Genomic DNA, 22866 nt, shown 5'->3' on the forward strand with positions numbered 1-22866 from the left:
AAGCCAGTTTGACTAGACCAGAAAAAGATGGGAAAGTTCTCACCTTTAAGCCTGAAAATGTAAATGGGAGCCAGTCTGTGAAGGGCTTTTAGAAGTCACTCAGAGGAAGCTGTATTTTAGTCTAGAATCCACTGCTCCATCTTGCTCACAGGAATGACATGGTCAGACCTGCGCTTAGAGATCTATTTGGCAATTGCATGAAAGTACTTAAATTTTTTTCATAAAAAATCAATTTGATGAGGCAAAAATGATTTTTTAAAAATAATTACATCAATCACCATTTCTAAAGTAAACACAATTATGCCATTTTGTTGGTCCTTTTCAATTATGAAGGGTAACCACAACTTGAAGCTATCTCTAATACCTGCAACAACAATCTCTGTGATTTCCCTAGCTTCCTTTAAGTATCAACTAGAGTCCTACCTGAAAAAAATCTTTCTAAATCACCCCTAATCTTTGTGCCTTCCCTCTGGGACTACCCCAAATCATCCTTTTTAAATTCTCAATAATTTGTGTATACCTTAGGATCAAGAAGTAGTTTTTGGTTTTTATTTTGAGGGATGTGTTTTTATTGTGTGTGTGTGTGTGTGTGTCTTTCATTATATCACCAGAGATTACTATAATGTTTGGCACATAGTAGGTGCTTAATAAATGGAAAAAATAAAATAAAATGAACACATGTGTTCATTTTATTATATGAGTGATTCAGGTATAAAACTGTCAAGGTAATAGAACCTGGAACAAGGACACAAGGAAACTATCACTAATGACAACAATTAAGAATTAAACTAAATTGCAGCATATTCAAATGAGCTACAACTCCTATAAGGAGCTGCTTGTAATTGTCAGCTGCACTCAACCAGGATGCAGCTGAGAATGCTAATGAACAAAGTCAGACAAGACAGAGCTATGGATGGGAGAATTACTTCATGCCTTGTGCCATGGAGTCACATGAGGAAGAGAGCAGAACGCAATTGTAGTAATTCTCATTAACACAGATGGGGGATGGGAGATCGAAAAGGCAAGGATAGGAGAAAGTGATAAGATGAGGAGAGAGGACACTGGTACTGAAAAAAATATATATATCACCAGGAAAATACAGATTTGATCAAACCCCTTTAATTAAGATCCCCACTGACTAATGAATAAAGGATCTTTTCATTCTACTTAGATTTATCTTATCTCTCTTCATGTGCCTTATACTCTGGTCAAAGCATCCTAAGACCATTCCTGAAAGACATTCCCATACTTGCCCACCTCCATGTCTTTGTTCATGCTACTTCCTGAGACTGAGAATTCCTTGCCCTATCCACATTTCTAGGGTTAAAATCCTTCTACAGTCTTTTGGATCCCAATTTTAATATCCCATCCTTTTTGTCGCCTCAGCTAAAAGAGATTCCTCCTTTTCATGGACTCCCACAGAACTCTGTATTTCTCAAATTCTTTTATTCCCAATTTTGTATTATTTCCACATTTTTTTCTCCCCTTACCTAACTGTAGATTTCCTTAGGGTATGAATTATCTGGCATGATACCCTGCATACCTGTCCAAAAATAAATAAGTTCTATTTTTCATTTTCTATTCAAGGAGGGGAATGATAGAAGAAGAGAGGAAATGAAGAGTTGTAAGATCCATTTCATTCCTGATCCAGACTTCACGATAATATCTTTTCTTCTCTGTAAGTTGCTTCTTTAGTATTACAGTTTGATCAAAGTTGTTCTGAATATTATATTGAAGTTATCTTCAATTTGATATTACTGAGGTGAAAAATTAGATCCACAGTAACTTTTAGCTAAGTGGGAAACTATTTAGATAAAATCTGTAAATTACTTTCTTTGTTTACACACACCAAAGAACACTATCATTTTGACTGAATTGGTTGATCAGTTCAATCAAACAATTTCTTCCCTCCCAACCCTCTCCCTCTCTCCCCCCATCCCCCCCCACCCCCCCCACCCCCGGCCAGAATTGACTACTAGGTTTGCCTAGAAAATTAAATCTAAGAAGATTGAGCCAATTGTGTATTTGGTCTTGATGGGGAACAGCCAGGTGTCATGGTCAAGTCACAAAGAAGCAGGTTTAGGTTTTAGATGAGGAAAAAACTCCCTAACAATTAGAATTGACCAAAATTGGAGTTGATTTTGTCTTGGGAAGTAGTGGAATCCTTCTCACTTTTAGATCTTTTAGAAGAAGAAAATGCATGACTTCTTATCTGTTCCCTTTGGGGAAGGGGGGGAGGCAGTTCTTATTCAAAGATGAGCCAATGAGAAGTCTTGCAACTCTGGGATTGTGTATATGTGTGTATTTTCTTGTTTTTACTTATATTTCACAGAGATAGCATAACATGGTTTAACAGTTAAATTGTCAAACTTAAATCAAAGAGCCACGAGTTCAAATCCTGTCCAACTAACACAATGTGATCCCAGGTAAAACACTGAACCGTTAAGGGCTTCGAGGAATTCCCTAGAGTTTTATCTTTCAGAAAGCTATCCTCTCAGAATCACAAATCCTTTTGTGTAACCTTTGTAAAACTAATAATGAAGAAGCTATATAATAAAGGCAAAAGGTTCTATAAGAAGGGATGGGGGAAGGGCACTTTTGAAAACAAATATTAACATTAAGAAGATAGTCTAAAAAGAGCTTAGGAGAATCTTTAAAACATATAATTGCTGAATAAAAGCTTATGTATTCTCTTTGGATAGATCAACATTGAGCACTAAAAAGCACACAGAATCTTCCACATAATTGTTTATGTTTTATAGATTTTCTTGATTTTTAAAAATTTTCTTGATTTTCTTATTTTTTAAGTTTCACAATCTCTCATCTATGCTCCCACACATTCCCTAAATTCCACCAAACCTCCTTTTTTTAAGAAGCAAATTTTAACAATACATATCAACAAATTGGCCATGTCCAATGATACATGCTTGATTTCACACCTATTATCTACCTCTGCTGGGAAGAGGGAGTCAGTGTTCTGATGTCATCCAATGTTGTTTTTAAAATTTTTACTGGGGTCATTAACATAAATCTGTAAAATGTACACACAACTTAGGATTCAATAGGATTCTATTAAGGAATTCCAAATTTCAAATTTCAAGAAAGGAGAGATTTTACCTGGTATTTCTGTTTCTACTGCCCAAGTAAATAAGGTACAGGATGGATGAGAGACAGAATTAGACAATATCATATGAATATTATTGTAACACAATTTGGACCACAAGACTTCAAAAAAGAAAAGGTAAAACACATTTCAAAAAGAAATTCTTCCATCTCTTCAATATTATTTTATGCTAAACAAATAAAAAAGTATCCTGCTTAAAAGGTCAAGCAATGTACTAATGCTATCAGAATTATATAAATTCAAATTAGCAATTATTGAGCATCCTTTAGTGCAAAGCATTTTGTTAAGTACTAAGGGTGGATATCAAGACAAGTGAAATGTGGCCTGGGAATTAATTCTGAATGTAAAAACCATATTAAGGGTAAATTAAAATAAGGACACACATTTTGAGATAGATAATAGAGTACTGAAGTTGGGGTTAAAGGACCTGGCTTCAATCCTGTTTTTATTTTTGTAAATTTAATGATGTTTTCTGGTTGATGATTCAGTTGGAATTGTCCCTCCAAGTGAACACTTGGGGGAAAAACCCATCATAACAAATATATATGACTGAGTAAAACAAAGTCCTATGTTGGCAATGTCCAAAATCCATGTCACATTCCATACTGGATCCATGACTTCAATCCTCATTCTTCACTTCTTGGAAGTCTTTATGTTCATTGTAGATCACTCTCTTCACAACTCTCTTTTCTCTAGGTTTTCATGACACTGCTCTCTCCTTGTAATTCTCTAAATTCCCCTTCTCTGTCAGTTTTGCTGGATCTTATTCAGGTAATGTTTGCTAACTCAAATTGGGTGGCCCAGGGCTCTATCATAAATCCCCTTTCTCTTTTCCATCTATGCTCTTTTACTTAAATGATTTTATTAGCCCTTATGGATTCAATTATTATTGTCTCTATGAAAGTGATTCTCAGATCTGCTTGCCTAATGCTAACTTTTAGTTTCAAATCTCCAACTATATATTGGCTTCTCAAAGTAGACGTCCCATAGACATCATAAAACTCATTATATCCCAAGTGCTGAACTACTTCAACAGCCTAATTAATAGTAGTATCCCTGCCATAAATCTCTCCTCAATCTAGTTCATCTTCTACATAGCTGTTACTCCATTCCACTGACCGCCTTTTATACCCAGAATCAAATATAAAATCCGGTTTGACTTTTAAAGCCATTCGTATGCAATGGAATGCTATTGTGCTATAAGAAATGATAAGCAGGTGGATTTCAGAAAAACCTGGAAAAGACTTACATGAACATACAAAGGGAAATGAACAGAACCAGAAGAACATTGGACACTGCCACAGCAACAATGGATGGTGATCAACTATGAATGACTTAGCTCTTCTCAGCAATACAATGATTCAAGACAATTCCAAAGGACTCACATCCAGAGAAAGAATTAATGGAGTCTCAATGCAGATCAAACCATTTGCTTTCTTTATTCTTTTTCATGGATTTTGTTTTGTTTTGGTCTGTTTCTTTTTCTACAACATGACTAATGTGAACATATGTCTTACATGATTTGCACATCTATAACCTACATCAAATTGCTTACTGTTTTAGGGAGGGGAGAGAAGAAGAAAGGATGAAGTAAAATATGGAACATAAATTTTTTTTAATTAATGTTTAAAACTGCCTTTACAAGTATTTGGAAAAACAAAACATTATTTAAAAAAATAAATCCATTCATAACTTAACCCCTTCCTCCCTTTCCAGTCTTCTAACATGTCATATCCCTCAACATACTCTCCAGTCCATTGATATTGGTTTCCTTATATACACTCCATCCCGCTCTCCACTCTGCTTCCTGATGCTAGCCATATTCACTGATTGCCTACCACGTGTGCAATTTTTTCTCTCCTCATCCTCTCAACTTCCCTAGCTTCCTTTTATTGGATTATTGAGTTGTTTTTTTAATCATGTCCAGTTCTTTATGACCCCATTTGGGATTATGTTGGCCAAAAATACTGGAGTGACTTATCATTTCCTTCTCCAGCTCATTTGACAGCTGAGGAAACTGAGACAAACAGGGTTATGTTATTTGCTCAGGGTCACACCATGAGTAAATATTTCAGACTGGATTTGAAGTCAGAAAAATAAATCTTCCTGACTCTAGATCTAGCATTCTATCCACTGCACTTCTTTAAGTCTTTCCTTATCCTTAATATTAGTGGCTTCTCTCTGTGATTAACCACAATTTATCCACCTATCTGTGTACACAGTGTTTGTACCCTGTCTTCCCCATTAGAGTAAGCTCCTTGAGAGTAGGAGCTGCTTTGTCTGTTTGTTTTGCCTATCTTTGTATTTCCAGCATTTAGTAAACAGCACTTATTTAATGAACTTTTAAAAAACACTTTAAAATCCTTGTTGACTTTATGACTCTGTGAAATCATAGTTTGAAACTCCATAGATCAGTATTTGCAAGTCTTTCTTTCTATCTTTTTTTTTTTCTAAAACAAACTGGGATTAAGTGACACACAGCTAGGAAGTATTAAGTGTATGAGTTCAAATTTGAACTCAGGTCCTCCTTGCTGGTTGCAAGTGTTTCAAAACAACTCTCCCCCCCCCCCCTTAGTTATGCATCATCTTTGTATAAACTATTCTCTTAATTTTCACTTCACTCTACATCACTTAACAAAACTTTCCCCAATTTCCAATGAAAGTATACATTTTTCTGTTCAATAATAATAATCCATTAAAATTCATATACCACAATTTCTTCAGCCATTTCCCAATTGATAGAAACTCCCTTAAGTTTCTGGTTTATCTTCTATGAAAAGAGCTGCTATAAATATTTTTGTATATATGAGTCTTTACCTTTTTTAATCTCTTAGGGAAATAGTGATACTGCTAGGTCAATGAGTAAGTACAGGTCAAGGGGTTAGTTCCAAACTGCTTTCCTGAGAGGCTGGACCAAATTCACTGTTCCATCAACAGGGCACTAGTATGTTTTCAATCTTGCTTCTTACTAGCTATATGATCTCAGGCAAGTTACAGCATCTTTTTCTTCTGTGTGAAATGGTAAAGCTCCTACCTCATACAACTTATAAAGGATCAAATGAGATAATGTATATGATAACATTTTATAACCATAAACATTATATAAATATAAGCTATCATTATATATAATTCTCAGAGACCAAAACTCATTTTGCTTTTTAAATTGCTCTTTTCTTCCTCAGACAGTTTCAGCACTAAACATAAAACGGTATGTTTATTTTGGAGGTAGAATTAGCCTTGGGGGATATAACCAAGTCAGTAGGTAGTGATGGCATTCTGGAATCAGACTGTCTCTGTCTCTTTCCCAAAGACTTGATAAACCCTTCAAAAGAATCACTGTTTTACTAGTACATACAGTACAACTCTTACTAAATGAATGAATAAGCTCCAAAAAAAGTTTCTAAAGCCTCAGTACCTGATTCCAAGAAAAATTGGGGAGGAAACACTATCAGGTTACAAGGGTATTTCAAACATGATTTCAATCTGGAAAGTTGATGCCAAACTATAATTTTCAACAGTCTTGGCTCCACTCACATATTGACAACAAAGCATCATCTGTTGGCTCAAGTGAGGCTTCTTGCTTCTTCCACGTAGTATTTCTTAACTTCAGAATCTGCCCTCATTTTATTATAACCAGGTTACTCAACACACCTCACCCATCTTACTATTAAGATCCCTTGCTCACCTACCAAGAATTCAGCTTGAATTTTTAGATCACTTATATCTCAAAGTCCAAAGAATTGTGTTCTTATACTCAAAACCTATATGCCTTTCCCAATTTTGACTGATGATAATGCCATCTTTCCAGTTAAATGCTTGAGAACTCAAAGTTATCTTTGACTCTTTCTTCTCCCTCACCACCTCCTCCATAATCCAATAATTTGCAAAATGTTGCCAAATTCATCTCGATAACATCTCTAACATCCATCACCTCCTCTCATTCATACTACTGAAGCCATTGGCTGAGTCCATCTCTTACCTGGGCTATTTCCATAGCATTTTAAATGATGTCCCTGCCTCCAACACTTTTCCTATTAATCAATCATATATGAATAATTACATCTGAAGATAAATATTGAATAGAATACACATAAAATGTAGTTAAAGACAAAGTCACATGCAAGAGAAAGCATTAGCTGTCGGGAAATAGTGCTTGAGCTAAAGAAATGTATAATGTCGGGGTCAAGTTATAAAAAGCTTTAAAAGACAAATGGAAAAGTTTATATTTTGCCCTACAGACAGCAGAAAGGCCTCTAGAATTTAACTGATATAATCTGATATGACAGAAGATTGGATCTGGACTTAGGTAGACAGAGGAGTTCAAATCTAACCTCATGAACTTACTGGTTCTGTGCCTGCGAAAGCCGTTTTAACCTCTGCTGCTCTCAGTTTCCTCTACAGCAAAATAGGAATAATAACAGACAGCAAATACCACACAAGGTTGTTGTGAGGATCAAATAGGATAATATTGTAAAGCACTTAGCACAGTGACTGACACATAGGTGGTATTATATAAATGGCAGCTTTTTGTTTTTGTTATGTGTTTAAGGAAAACCATTTTGGCAATTCTGTGGAAGGTGAAATAGAACACAGAAATACTTTTAGCAGAAAACTAATTAGCAGGCCATTGCAATTTTATATGAGCAGGGATGAGAGTAAGCCTGAACTAAGATAGGGGCTTTGAAAGTAGAAAGAGATTGGAGAAGTAGTTGAGGAAACCACAGGATTTGGAAATTTATTGGATAGGTTCAAAAAGGGAAACTGAAGAGCTAAGAGGAATGTGTAAATTATAAACCCACGAGAGAGAAACAATGTCTGACAAAAACAGGCAAGTATGGGAGTCATCTAGCCAGTCAACAAGAATTTATCAAGTATTTACTATGTATCAAGCACTGTGCTAACCTCTAGGAAAACAAAGAAAGGAAATAATACTAATATATTGAATCTAGTTCTGTCAATCATTTTTTTCTTTTTTGTGAATAAAATTAATTACTTAAGTAACTTTCTGTCCTGGATATAGATAACATTATAAAGAATTTGTCTAGCAATGATTATCGTTCCAATTTGTTGTCAGAGAAAGAAAGACACTGATTAAGTGACTAGCCCAGTTTTACACAGCTGAGAGAAAACCAAAAAAAAAGAATCAATGAATCAAAAACCCATAGTCGTATGACTCTGAGTGAGTCACTTAACTTCTGTTTCGTCATCTGCAAGATGGAGACAAGATAGTTCAGTGCCTTCCCAATTCTAAATCTATGACCTAAACCATTCATATTTCTAGATTCTGATAAGGCAATCTACCTCCTTTATCTCTATAAGGCACATCATTTGTGCTTTCCAATGACTATATTTCTGCCACTCAATTAACTTTTCTGCCTCAAGTTTTTAAATGCAGAGCAATCTAAACATTCCCACTAGTGACCCGCTAATTAGTTAATAGAACTATTTTATGGTTATGGACTTCACAGCTTTAGTAGAATATGGGAAAAGTTGAAAAGAGTCAGGGAAACACCTACAAATACAATTAGTTTGGGAAAATGAGATATTAAAAATAATATTAAGTTATAAGAGGAATGGTTACAGTTCTTTTTCCATTCTAAAAATTCTATGTTTTTATATATCTGAGAAGAGAAGAAATGATGTAACATGTAGGCTAAGATGTCATCTCTAAGACTTGGTTAAGAAAAAAAGAAACACTCAAACTATAGTGGGCTTAGGCTAGAGAATTAGGATTTAGGGAGGATAGTTAAGCATTCTAATGAGTTCCTAAAGGAACTTGTAAAAGCTTTTTCTCCTGAGGTTTTTTTTTATAAACAGGATGGTTTCGCATGTGTCTGGGGTGGTGATTTGACTCAACCCCACCCTGTCTAAATATGCATTCTCAAGGCTCCCTTTTGCTCACCACTCCAACAAGGAGATTGGGTATGGAATATTTATACATGCTTTTTAATTGCCTATTAAGTTGTTAGTAACTCTTTTATAAGCCTAGTTAAATCTGCAGTGTCTACCTTAGATGGTAAAATCACTTAGAAGGCAAGAAATGCACCTGATTAACATCATATAAAGTCAAAAGTGGTTTGGAGTGTGAGGCCTCAGGTTCAAATTTCAGCAGTGCAATTATTATCTGTATGACCTATCAATTTATTATTCCTGTAACCTTGGGTGAGTCAAGTCACTTAATCTACCCAGAGGTTGGTTTTCTCATTTGTCAAATGAAGGGACTGGCCTAATTTTCTAAGTTTCCCTTCCAGTTCTCCCAGATTACATTCTTCTTTTATGAGTACCCAGAATGGGTGACAGAAAGGCACACAGTGCTAAATATCTCTGACGTCAGGGGTGTGATGGCCTTCCTTTCTGCTCCATTATCATATAGTAAATCACTTCTTCAAAGGTGAGTAATGATTATTTACTCTATTTTATAAAAAAGCCAAAAGGTCAAAGGAAGCCCTTTGCTACTGCAAAGTGATATTTCTTGCTGCGTACCATCTGGGGATTAGGCACTGTGAAATTTACAATTTCTTTTCACATCTGTACTATTATTTATGATCCAAACTTTTAAAAAATTATCCAAAATAAATATGAAAAATACACCACCATTTGCAATTGATTCAATCCACAAAAGTATTTTGGAGGGTGCGGGGTGGGGGCAGCTAGCTGGTGCAACTGGATAGAGTACTGGCTTTGGATTCAGGAAGATAAATTCAAATAAGGCTTCAGACACTTACTAGCTGGGCAAGTCACTTAATCCTATTTGCCTCAGTTTCCTCATTTGAAAAATGAGTGGGAGAAGAAAATGACAAACAACCTCCAGTGTCTTTTCCAAGAAAACTCCAAATGGAGTCAGAAGGAACTGGACATGACTAAAATGAAAGAACAACACAAAAATTATCCAAGGGGCACTTTTAGTATAATAATTTTTTTTTACTATAACTGTGATTTTATTACATAAGGAGTTCCTATTGAGGAAATTCCCTCTATCATTTATTATGTTAATATGTATATATATATAAATACATACATATACAGAGAGAGAGAGAGAGACAGAGAGAGAGAGAAGATTTAGATGGACTTAAATGTCTCCTACAATAGAATGAATATAAGCACCTAGTCAGCAGGAACTATGTAGCTCACTACAAGGCGTGGGGGGATAGAAATTTTATTCTTGTCTGGGAATTTTTAATTCCCAGACAAGTTAATTGTTAAACACTTACTATATGTCTTTTGGAGGTACATAGTAAGTGCTTATTAAATGTTCCCTAATTGATTTATCTATAGAGATCAACAACTGTTAGGCAACTTATAGTCTTAGGGAACTAAAAAAAAAAATCATAGGATCACAGAATGAGAGCTAAAAGGAACCTTACAAACCATATCTAATCCAGCCTCTTTACAAATGAAGAAAAGATGATGAAAAGACCTTAAATGAATTACTTACAGCAGCCCAAGTCTTCTAATTCCAAAGTCAGAATTTTAAGCTATACCAACACTTGACTTATACTTGATCACTTCCTAACTCAATTTCATATTTGTCCAAGAAATGAGAGCATTTAGGAAGTTATTTTAGTACCCACTTGCATTTTATAGTGTTAAGGAAATAAATCCATATTATTGAATTTATCAAGAACTTATCTTTATGGAGATATTGCATGAAAGGGAAATTTTCCCCCCAACGGTAACACAAAGAGATTCTTAAACATCCTAAGAGAAAAAGATTTAGCAATTAATACCATTTACTGTTTGCAGAGAAAAACCAGATACAATCTAAATTGCAGGGGTTTTTTAAAGTCATTTTTCAATCGTATTCAACTCTTCATAAACCCATTTAGAGTTTTCTAGGCAAAATACTGGATTAGTTTGCCATTTTGTTCTGCTACTCATTCTACAGATGAGAAAACTGAAGCAAGCAGAGTTGTGACTTGCCAGGGTCACACAGCTAGAAGTATCGGAGATAAGCTTTGAAATTTGGTCTTCTTGACTCCAGGGCTGGCACTTTATACATTGCACCATCTAACTACCTTAGGTGGCAGAAGATTATCAATTATGGTAATCAATATGGTGTTATCTCAGTGTCTCTGAGATCTGGAGTCAGAGTCAGAGGTTCTGAATTCAAACCCTACCTGTGTGATCTTGAAAAATTTCCCTCAGTTTTCTCCTTTGTAAAATTGAGGGGTTTGAACTAGATGCTCTCTAAGGTCCCTTTTACCTCTTAAAAATCTAAGCCTATGAACTGTTATAGTCTTTTCCTTTCAATTTATTTATTTTTTTCATTATTTAGCCCCTTCTTTTCAAAATTCCCTTTTTCCAGTAATCCCACTTAAGATTTTCTTTCTCTCCTCTGTCGCTTTCCCTTATTTCTGGGTACCACCATACATCTCCCCCACCCCGTTAGCTTCCATTTTATCCCCACTTTTTTTTATCCCCACTTGGTAGTAAGTGAGAAAGAAAGAGAGGAATGGAAGGAAGAATAAATAGACTATTAACAAAGGCACTGGGCAGGTGGTCAAACTGTCTTATTCCATCACTTCATACCCTATCCATCCTGCTCTTCTAGCCCCAGAGCTCCTCCGTCTTAGGACAAAATGCACAGATGCAAGGATTAGGTGAAGAGGCAAAAACAGAAAAAAGTAGATAAGGTACCTTCTAGAAAAGTGAAGGGTACAGTGTCCAGGAAGTCCCAAAAGGTTTGAACTGCCTTGGAGCCAAATAAAGCAATTTGATATCATCAGACACTATCTACTAAGCAGAAAATGCCAATAATCACAGCAAAGACCCAGAAAACAGAAAATCAGTCAAAAATTATTTATTAACTACAAGCTCTGTGCCAGGGAACTGTACAGGGATACAAAAAGAGGCAAAAAATAGTCCCTACCCTGTCCCTTACAATCTAATGAGGGAGTGAAGAAGCAAACAAGCTAAATACAGAAAACTGGGGTATAGTGGTGATGATGGTGGTGGTTTACAGGGAAGGGACTAATGAGGATTTAGTTGAGACTTAAGAAAAGTCAGAGAAGCTAGGAAACAGCTAGGAGGGAGGGTATTCCAATGAAAATTCTTGGAGCCTAGAGATGGAATACCTTGTTTTTGGAATAGCAAAGTGGTCAAGAATTAAGGTACAAGAAGCCTGGAAAAGGAGGAAAGGGCTACATTATGAAGAGTTTTCAATGCTGAACACATGATTTTGTAGTTGATTCTAGAATGAGTCATCAGAGTTTATTAAGTAGGGGGAGCAACATGGTTGGAATTGCATTTTAGCAAAAGAAAACTCAAGTAATCATCTCCACATAGACTGAACTAACAATGCAGAGCCAGAGTCTCGGCCGATCGAGTTTCAAGTGGATATAAAAGATTACCATGTTGGAAGAATTGAGACATGCTGAGAAGAGATGGAAAAATGACTGAATTTCTTCATTCCATTCATTCACACCACATTTCCTACCTACTTTTATGTTTTCCCTGGAAAGTTTCTTTTTTCTTTATCCACAACCTAAGGAAGTGTAGGAGAACCCGTATGTTTCTGTATAAGGGATGAGGATCACTTTTCCTTTTAAATTCTCTTTAATTATTTCTAGTTTCATGTCTTAATTAAATACTTTGCAATTGGATTTGTGGCTCCTGAATGGTCTATAAATTCAAAATATGACAGTGATGGAGGTTCAGTCCAAAAGCTTACATGATTGATTACCCCCAAATTGCCACTTGTAACCTGACATAGTAGCAAAAAGCTGAAGAGCCAGAATATGTTAGGCCCAAATCACATGAAGTGGTCAGGCATTTCAGGTGGATTACACACAAAAAAAGGCATTACCAGACTTGTCTGTTAGCCACCTATTGGATATTGCTCCTATAGAGAAAATATGGTCCAAATCCCAAACAAATGACTTTCAAATGATTTTTAGAAAATCTGTAAATTGGGAACTAATTATATTCTTATGTCCCTTGATATTTGCTTCCCCCTCCTCACCAAAAGAATCTTTCTTTAGAATGATCTTCTGTTGTTATACACCCACAAAGTAGTTTTTCAGTTAACGTTGAAGGTGAGCCCCAAAGTGGAATGGAAACGTTTCTTCATTAACCTCTTCCTCTTATTGTCATAGGGTTGGAGGATACATAATACTCACTACGTATTTGAATGTCTATAAATTTACCTTTCAGTCCAATGAACTTTACAAATTGTTTCTAGACATGTTACTCTCAAAAATACACACAAACCTTAGTGACAACTGAAATACTGCTACTATTTAAGCGACATACAACTATTTATAGTTTTGGAAAGGGGAAAGAAAAAACTATGTACCAATTGCAAGAATACTAGGAAAAAAGGGAGTTTTACATGAAAAGTACTATGTGATAAGTCATATCAGAAGGACTTAACTTTAATAAAGGTATGTTTTGAATTTCTAAAATGAGTCTTTTTTGGGGGAAAGAAAGGAGGTGTTGGTTTAAATTTCTCATTTTGTCAATGTAGGTGAACATATATCAGAATTTAAACTTGTGTCTTTCTGAGAATCTAATGATCTATAGCATGATCTATACCATGATACCTATCAGATATCCTTTTATATTTCTCTCAAGATTATGGAAAGTTTTAGAGATAAAATATGTCTTAATCAGGGCAAATAACTCAAAGTGTTAGGAATTCAAAACTGGCTGACACTGTGTGAGTCGGGAAATTAACCTCTATCTCAGTTTCCTCAACTGTAAAATGGGGATAACATGAACACCTACCTCCCAGGGTTGCTGTGATGTCCCAGTGAGATAAAATCTGTAAAGCTCTTAGCACAGTGCCTGACACAGTAGGTGCTTTTTTTAAAGTTTTTTTCTTTCTTTTGTTCCTTCCTAAAAATCAATACCATTACAACAAACAGCTTATTGTGTCTGGGCCTACATAAAAGCATTGCTTAAAGAGAGATAAGGTAAATTCCATCTACTACCAGTTCATTGGTCAGTAATTCTAATTGCTAATCAGATTCAGAAACTTTTCAAAACATCTCACTTTAATTGTTTAATTAATGCATTTAAATTTAAGGCATTAAAAATTTGTAAGGAGATCTGGCCAGCATACATGAACTACTTAAGTGGTCTTGTTACTCTTATTGTTTAGTAACCATCTTATCTTTCTAAGTTCTAAGAAAAGACTACTTATAATCTGATAAGAAAAAAAACCTCTTTGTCATATAACTCGTTTCTATCTCTCTTTTACAAATAGAGATCAGATCTTTATTCTGCAAGAGATCACTATTACAAAAAAAGCCTCTTCCTAAACTGATGTCCCCATCTTTATCTATAATAATAATAATAAAACAACTTGAATATAATGTAGTTGGTTAGTAATAATAGTAGCCAGTTACAAACTACTGCCATGCTTTTAGGCTATTTTCTGATCACCTAAAAGAAAGATAACTCTTAAAAAGTTGGATGTGCAATGATAAATAACCTATTATACTGCAGCTTTTTGCCTTGTATACCCCTGGACAGAAATATTTCTAAACATCTGGAGAATTACTGTCAAAAGATTTTTTTCCAGGATATTCTCAAGGGGACTTAAACCGCACAACTTCCTCCAAAAATCAAAAGCAACATTAGTAGAGCTTTTTACCAGCTGAGGACTAAAGCTATAGCGTCCTACAAACAAACCACTGTCGTCATAGAATGAGGCAGATGCGAACCAATGGTTTTTTGAAGGGAGGAAAAGAAACCTAAATTTCATGATTGAAAACTTGCATTAAAAAGTTATAGTGTTTCACTGATTTTCTAACTTTGGTGTTAGTACTTCATGGTCTTAAGGGAGATTTTTCACATTGTGTGTGTATATCTTTCTTTGGCAGTCTAGTAAAACCTTACAGACCTCTTCTCAGAATGATACTTTTAAATGCATTAAATAAAATATATGGAATTACAAGTGAAAACAATTTTACTGAAATACCAGTTATCAAAATATTTTTTAAACAAATTCATGGATCCCCAGGTTAAGAATCCTTCTTTTATAGGCAATGTAAGGCAATATAGTGCCTCATGTTATAGGTAAAGAGAAGCAATTATATCTTATTTGTTGGTGAAAGGAATGTTTAAATTCAGGTTCTTAACTACACGCTTAGTTTAATTGCAAATTAGCTAAAATGGTACCTAAATACTTTATGACAATAGCAGTTGAGCCCACAACATTTTTAATCACTATATAAAATCACTAACTACTAGTTTAACAATCCCTGTAGAAGACATCTGAAAAGCTCAATTGTCTCCACTGGAGTGTGGGTTTTTGCAGCTTGTTTAAAAAAATTATGTGCCTTTTATTGTACTAAAGAAATTCCACCAGAAGCACAGCCTACTCATTGATAACAACAACCCGACTATTTTTCACATTCCTCACTCACAAAGTCCCTTGAAGTGTTTCACGTTTTCCTAATTGCAAAAGGCTTGGCTACTGTAATCAAACAAACTTTACTCTGAGGTAGTGGAGGGGTAATCTTGGTTCAAAATTTGCCTTCTAAATAAAATGAATGAGACAGAATGCCTTTCCACAATATTGCTCTTCAAGGCATTAGAAGTTAGAAAAATGCTTCATGTTAATGTTATCTGGATGCTCTAAGACAGAAAAAACAAATAAACCCTTAATTGATAAGCATAAACTCCTGGAAAAAAAAAGACACCTTCCTTCCATCCTCTTAAAGTCCAAGAGAACTACACAGCTCCAAATTGGCGGAGGTTTAAATTTAGAAAGGCAGCAGCTAGGTGGGTCTCCTGCACTGAACAATGTCTAATTGTTCTTGGACAAAGGAGACTCCTGGAAACCGAAAATGTAAACATTTCTGGGACTAAGGAAGAAGAATCATAAGATCTGACCAGAGATGCAAGAGTGCATTAGTTAACAAGTGAACAAAACAAGAGCAACATGCTGATGTCAAACTTGGGAAACAAAATACTTTAGCTTCTCAGAAGGATATAGTGTAGTAAACGAAATAAAGCTGTCACTTTAAGGTTCTCTTACCCGCACTTCTACTGGGGATTCCATCTCCACTTCGCCCTGGGGCGCATCCTTATACTGTAGCGGGGATTCTATCACAAGCTCTTTTTTGGTGTTCCTATTATTTGTCCTCGCCTGCATCCTCCGCTGAAAGCCCACTTCGGAGTGACCGTAAGAGAGACGGCAAGTTCTGAATCCCTGGACATCCAAGCTAAGGGCATGCCAGGAAAGGAGAGCTTCCTTTTCCCCCCTCCAGGCACAAGTGGTCACACATACACACTGAGCTAATTCAACTACCAAAGCTGTAATCTGCAAAGCCTGTTGTGGTGGGAATGCATGACAGAGAAAGGCCGGCCTCCAAGGGGTGTACTATTGCTCTGGAAATGGGAGGAACCCACTTTCATGCCAAATGAAAACAAACCAAAAGGAAAGAAAAAAAAGACACAATACACAGTGTACTCCTTCTCTGATAAAGACATGCCTTATTGCATCATTCTACAAATGTTCGAGAGCTAAAAGTAATTTCCATACAACATAGGTAAAATTATTAACAAGAATCAAAGTTCAGAGCGCAAAATTTTTCATAATTCCGGTATACCATAAATAATGAAAAGGTGACTTTCAAGTTGATCTGACATTTATTTTCTGCTTAATAATAATAAAAGCTAGCATTTTTGTAATACTTTAAGATTGGCAAAGTGCTTTATAAGTTATCTTATTTGATAATCATATGCGATTTCCTTCACCGGCTAAACAAGTACCTGGCTAATATGCAAAGCAGGGAAGAATAATTGGCTGCTTCTACTTTGGTCCCCAAAGCTAAATGTTTATTGGTTTAAGAGATTTCCCCCCCCCCCTTGATTACAGATTCTTATGAAAAAGCTATTTATATTTCATAACTCCGATGAAACCAAAACTCATTTGCATTTCATACCAGGAAGTCAATCAACAGTTTTCATCTTTCATCAAGCAAAGATAAGCTAGTCAATTAAGGATTCTTGAATACCTACTATGTGCCCTGTACTTTACCAAGTGTTTCACAAGAAAAAAATCAAGAAGACCCAGGCCTAAATGGAATCAACAATCTATTTGTGAAGATAAAACTAAATCCAATGAAATAACCAGTGAGCAAGACAACATATAATTATATGAGTGTGTGTGTGTGTATATATGTATATATATAGACATAAATACAAAAAAGCACACTTAATGAATGAGATAATTATTACCGCTTGGTGTGGTTAATATACATGTGCACAAACACACTTAAATCTACCATTGTGTTTTTATTATTTCCTAACAAAAACTCTACAAGTAATTTAAGAATATGATCTCATTTTACAGGTGAGAAAAATCAAGGCACAGAAAGTTTGTTAAGTGATTTAACAAAAGTCACAAGGGGAGCAAGTGTTAAAGGTGTGATTAAATGCTTTACTTGCTGAGATTCTGCAATGCTTCTCCCAATGAGACACTATGCTTCATTTCCTCTCTGTGTGTGTGTATTGTCATTCCATCTCAGCAATTTGAATGAGTCACTGTCACTTCTGGCAGCAGAAACACTATTACCTAGGTGCAGATATTGAAATTTTGTTTATACTATTTTAAAATGTAAGTTATTCAACAGTCTCTATTCCATAAGCACAATTGTTGATTTTGTAACAAAAATGCTTAAATTTTTGTACTTAACTCAATACTTTAGAAATTCCTTATTTCAGCAGATATTGTCTGATAGCCCCTTCCTTAAGTAGTATTCATTAGTCTAAAAAATGTCCAACTTCTGGTGTCAGTCAGCCTTACTTTTGATGATGATGCTCTCCAAACTTAGGAATGGTTCTCTGATAAAAACCATAGAATCAATATTTTCCTTGTTTGGTAGAACTTACTGGAAATAACTACAATTTCACAGTCTCTAAGAAGTGAGGGTCATAAAGATCAAAGAAAGGAAAAGTACAGATATTTACAAAAGCTTTGTAGCAGTTCTTTTTCTAGTGATAAAAATAAAACAAAACAAAACAAAACCCCAAACAAACAAATAAAAGACAGGAAATCAATTGGAGAATGACTGAACAAATTATGGTATGTGAATACAATAGAATATCATTGCTTTGGAAGAGGTGACAAAGGGGTGCTTTCAGATACTCCGGAAAATACTCAAGTACAACAACACAAAATGAAGTGAGACCATTCTATATAGTATCAACAATAAAAAATTTTTGAAAGCCTTTAAAATTCTGATCTATGCAATGAACCGCCATGATTCCAGGGGCAGGATAATGAAACAAGCTACTTAGTTCCTGATATTTTGACTTAAGATGCAGAAAAGGACATACATTTTCGGACATGGCCCCATATGGAAATTTGTTTTGTTTGATTATGCATTTTCATTACTAAGCTTTTCTTCTTTGTTTTTCTTTTTCTTCTAATAGGGGAAAGGGAGAAATATATACTGGTTAATTGAAAAATAAAGTTTTTCTTTAATTTTAAAAATAAGTGAGTCACCTTTATATACCAATGAGATAGCAGAATGGGGCTTAAATTAAGTTCTCAAAACTCAAAAAATTACAATCCAACTTTTAGTATCCTTTCACATTCAGATTAAGCTTTCTTTGGATCTTAGTTTAAAAATAGCAAGATCTAAATACAAAAGCTTGCTTTTCATTCCCTTTATTTAAAATTTCATTCCCTTTATTTAAAATACTGTGGTCTTGGTGATATAAATAGAAACATATAAAATTAGGTATATGGTAAAGAGATCAGTATAATGTTCAGCACTTTCCTAAAACCTAAAGAACTGAACCTTAAGAAAGTAGTTTCCACCCATAATGCAGCAATATCATTTGACAATAATATTCTTAAGACATTTAACTAAATTCCCAACTCTTTTAGAGCTATAGGCCAATTACTTAGACTTTTCTCAGCTTAGCCCCTATTATTTCTATTCCACTTAAATCTCAGACATCATTTCAGGAACCCAACATTTTACAGATCAGGAGACAATTCTCATTTCCAGGTGAACTGCCTTTAGCAACTTCTTTGCTAATATCACATTTCTTTGGAACCAAGGAAAAATATTATCCCTTTATGGTAAAATCAAACAGGGTTTAAAAACCAATCAAACATCTCAAGGCCAAAGTCTTTAAGAAATCCTTCACCTGGGCCAGAGTTGAGTGGAGTCAGACAGAAATAGCAGAAAGGACAACCTGATCATCGATGCAATGGTGCTGGGAAAGAGAGTCATTACTTCCAACCCTGATTATCTATTATTCTTATATATTATATGATTATGGCTGATAATGAGCCAGATATGTTCAAAAAGTTAAGAAATTTTAGTTTAGGTGAATTGATGAATTCCAGCACATTATGTTTTACTCAGACAGGTTTAGAGAAAAGTGAATTCTCCCTTTGGTCTAGATTACCCTAGCTGGACAAATATGGGCATAGATAAATCTCTTTAACTAAGACTGAGTGAGAAGGAGCTTCTCTCCCAGGCTCTCCTTAAATTTAAGTCCACGTCTCATTATAAAATTCATTCTTTCATTACTTGTCAGCTAAGCAAAGCTGATTGCCATCTTCAGGAATGCCCACTCTTCCAAAGTCATATAAGCATTGAGTGGGTTCCATAAGGGATCTTTGACATCCTATTATTAGCATCATTAATATAATAATTAATTATCCAGAAATAGTGCTTTTGAACTTTTTATAGATAACACCACTGAGGTCACGAAGAAATAAAAGACAAAAAGAAAAATTTATACATGTATAAAATTTTATATATTACACACATATATTGTGTGTATGTATATTGATGACTATATAAAATATATAATCATGACACTGATGCAAAGAACCATGAGAATTTTTATTAATTATTGTTAGCAGGATTAATAAAATGATTAATCACTCAAAATTTTTGAATTTTTTACACATCACCACTGAGGTCATAAAAAAAGACAAAAGAAAAATTATACGTATATAAATTATATATAATTATATATATACATATATGTTGTGTGTATGGATATATAGATGATTATATCAATAAATGAATTTATAAATATATTCATGACAGATGCAAAGAATCATGAGAACTCTATTTCTATAAGACATATATACGAATACACAACATAAATACAAGTTACAATCATATAAATTAAAACATCGTTAAGAAGGAGCTTGATTCAGACTAATGGAAATGACCAATATTTGTTCCAGAGAAAAGACAATGAAACGTACTTCCTTCTCAGAAGAAAAGGGCTCAGACTACAGATGGGAAACCATAAGCCCTAAATATCACTCTATTAGCTGATTTTGCTTTATAAGTTTTCTTTGTAACAAAGGAGGGTCCTATGTGGAGGAGGTGAGCATAGATACATAGAAAATAAAAAATATCAGTAAAACTTATGAAATATGGAAAAAGAAAGATACTAATCTCTATCCCCCAAAGGTTCAGTTTATGCCCTCTTACATTTGGGAAGGGGAAAGAAAAGAATTCTCTATCACATCCCCATACACATCAATAAACCACAGATTTTGTTATAAAAAAGGGGGAGGAGAATATCAATTTCCTTGAGATTAAAATATCTCATGGACATAGAAATAAGAGTTACTGAAAACTTAAAGGCAACTTTAGAGATACTCTCTGAAGAAGTGGGGTACCATCTAACTTGAAACATTTAGCCTTAAATTAGGTTCCTCATCATGAGGTAAAAGGCAGTCCTGTCAAAGGTTAAACCAAATTTGAGAGCTTTTTAACAACCTACAAATTCAGCTGCTACTCTCAATTTATTTTGTGATTATGAAATCTGCCTCATGACCATTTTTCTTTCTTACTGTCCATGATTGAATAATAATAATGGCTTGCAAAGCACTTTAAAGATATCTTATCTTATCTTTATAACTCTGGAAGGTAGATGCTTTTATTATTCCCATTTTACAGGTGAAATAATCATTGTAAAGTTCTAGCACAAGGTTTGGCAAATAATAAGCACTATGTAAATGTTGGCTAACAACCACTAGTAATAATAATAATAATAGACAGCTAACATGTATATAGCCCTTACTATATAGCAGGCATTGTGCTACGAGTGATTCTCCCAGAAAACTTTGCAAGGTAATGGTTACTAATATGCCCATTTCACAGTTGAAGTGCTCAGGCTCATACAGCTAGTAAGTTATCTGAGGCTCAGATATTCCTGGTCCAGATTGAGCACTCTATCTACCAATCACCCAGAGCCCTTTCTGCACCATCTAGCTGTCTCTAAATCAGGCAATATTGGTTTACCAATTTCTTCTACCATAAGAAATGGTTATGGAGCTGTATAAATACAAAATAAAAGGGGCAATTAACCCTGCCAAAAAGCTACTCCTACACACTCAATTCCTTCAGGCATCTTCCCAAGTAGCCACATGTCCCTGGTTCCCTGCCATTATTATAACCCCGGACAAGTGAAAAGGAGGGAAGCTGTAGTAACCTGCCTTCAAGGATCCCAGCTACCCGTTAGTAAAGTAAGCAAGCATGGGGGCCTAAGGGAAAGGAGATGAATCCAATAATTTGGACCCCCCTCACAGGAGCTCAGGCTCTGCTAAGTGAACACCCATCTCTCCTTACTGTCCACACATATCCTTCTATCCTGACACTAGAAGATATCAAATAGTGGTTGTTGAATTTTTTTAGGAATAACTACAAGCAATAATAACCACATGGAAACATGAGGGTTCTGGATCACTAATTTATATACCCTGAGATAGGAATTCCATCATCCCCTACTAATTAGAAATCAACCACTAAGTAGAATTTTCACTACATCTTTGGATAAACACCCGGGTTAATTAAAAGTTGAGAACAAAGAAGAATAGTTTTCTTATAATCTTTTTCTTCTTAACATATAAAAAAATAAAAAATAAATAAATCTTTCTCTTTCAAATGAGTACCTACAAAATTTTCCAGTATTTATTTCATTCAATTGAGACCAAAGCCCTAATATCAAACATGAAACAAAAGTGATCTTGGATTTTACTATTACTGACTTCTGGCATATTTAGCAAAAAAATAAAAACCAAAATCTTATAGTGATTTATATTACAATTTGATGAATGTTCATAACTGAGAAGAAAATTAAAACAGTTTATACATGTTAATATTTCTATTCAATTAAATTCATTCTCCTCATTAAGGACCTTTGGCACAAATGATATATTTAAAAGTATGATCAAAAAGATACAGAGATTACATACTTGATTCACTGAGACAGGAATAAGAATCCAAATTATCAGATAATTGTCAATCAGTAAATAAGCTTTTGTTAAACTATCTACTTTGTTTTACCTTTATGTGACTATCTACTACTGTGCTAATAAGCTCTAGGGATACAAAAAAAAAAAAAAAAAAAAAATGAAAAACTCCTACTATCAAGAAGTTAACTATAATGGGGGAACAGAGGAAAAGAGGGATTCAAGCAGTAACAACATAATGGGGGGGGTGAGGAAAAGAGGGATCAAAATACAAATAACTATGTACAAATAAATAGAAATAACCATCAGAGGGAAAACCCTAGAATTAAGGGGGATTGGGAAAGGTTTTCTGAAAAAGGAATTTTAGCTGAGTTGAAGAAAGGAAATTTCAGAGTAAGAGATGAGGAGAGAGGACATTCCAGACCTGGGGACAGCCACTGAAAAATGCCTAGATAAGGTGTCTCATCTGAGGATGGAGGGAACTAAGGTAGAAGACTGGAAAGGTAGGGAGGAAAGGTAGGAAGTTATTATAACTTATAAGTTATAAAAG

At 34.8% G+C, this 22866-nt stretch overlaps 1 protein-coding gene across 30 annotated transcripts in view; it reads right to left on the bottom strand.

The window, feature by feature from the left end:
- The window catches only part of DOCK9 (dedicator of cytokinesis 9), a 335360-nt gene that overhangs the window by 190967 nt on the left and 121527 nt on the right, over positions 1–22866 (bottom strand). For 6 of the 30 annotated variants that reach the window (XM_031958616.1, XM_031958614.1, XM_031958606.1 and 3 more), the window contains exon 1: positions 16110–16226. The exons of 22 other annotated variants lie outside the window; for them this stretch is intronic. In XM_031958616.1, the coding sequence (XP_031814476.1) occupies positions 16110–16226 (117 nt within the window). Of the gene's footprint in view, positions 1–16109; positions 16409–22866 lie in introns of those variants that run through there. 2 more of the 30 variants (XM_031958617.1, XM_031958588.1) reach the window with 2 other exon arrangements.

This window comes from Sarcophilus harrisii, chromosome 3, assembly GCF_902635505.1.
Source record: "Sarcophilus harrisii chromosome 3, mSarHar1.11, whole genome shotgun sequence".
Taxonomy (NCBI): Eukaryota; Metazoa; Chordata; class Mammalia; order Dasyuromorphia; family Dasyuridae; genus Sarcophilus; species Sarcophilus harrisii.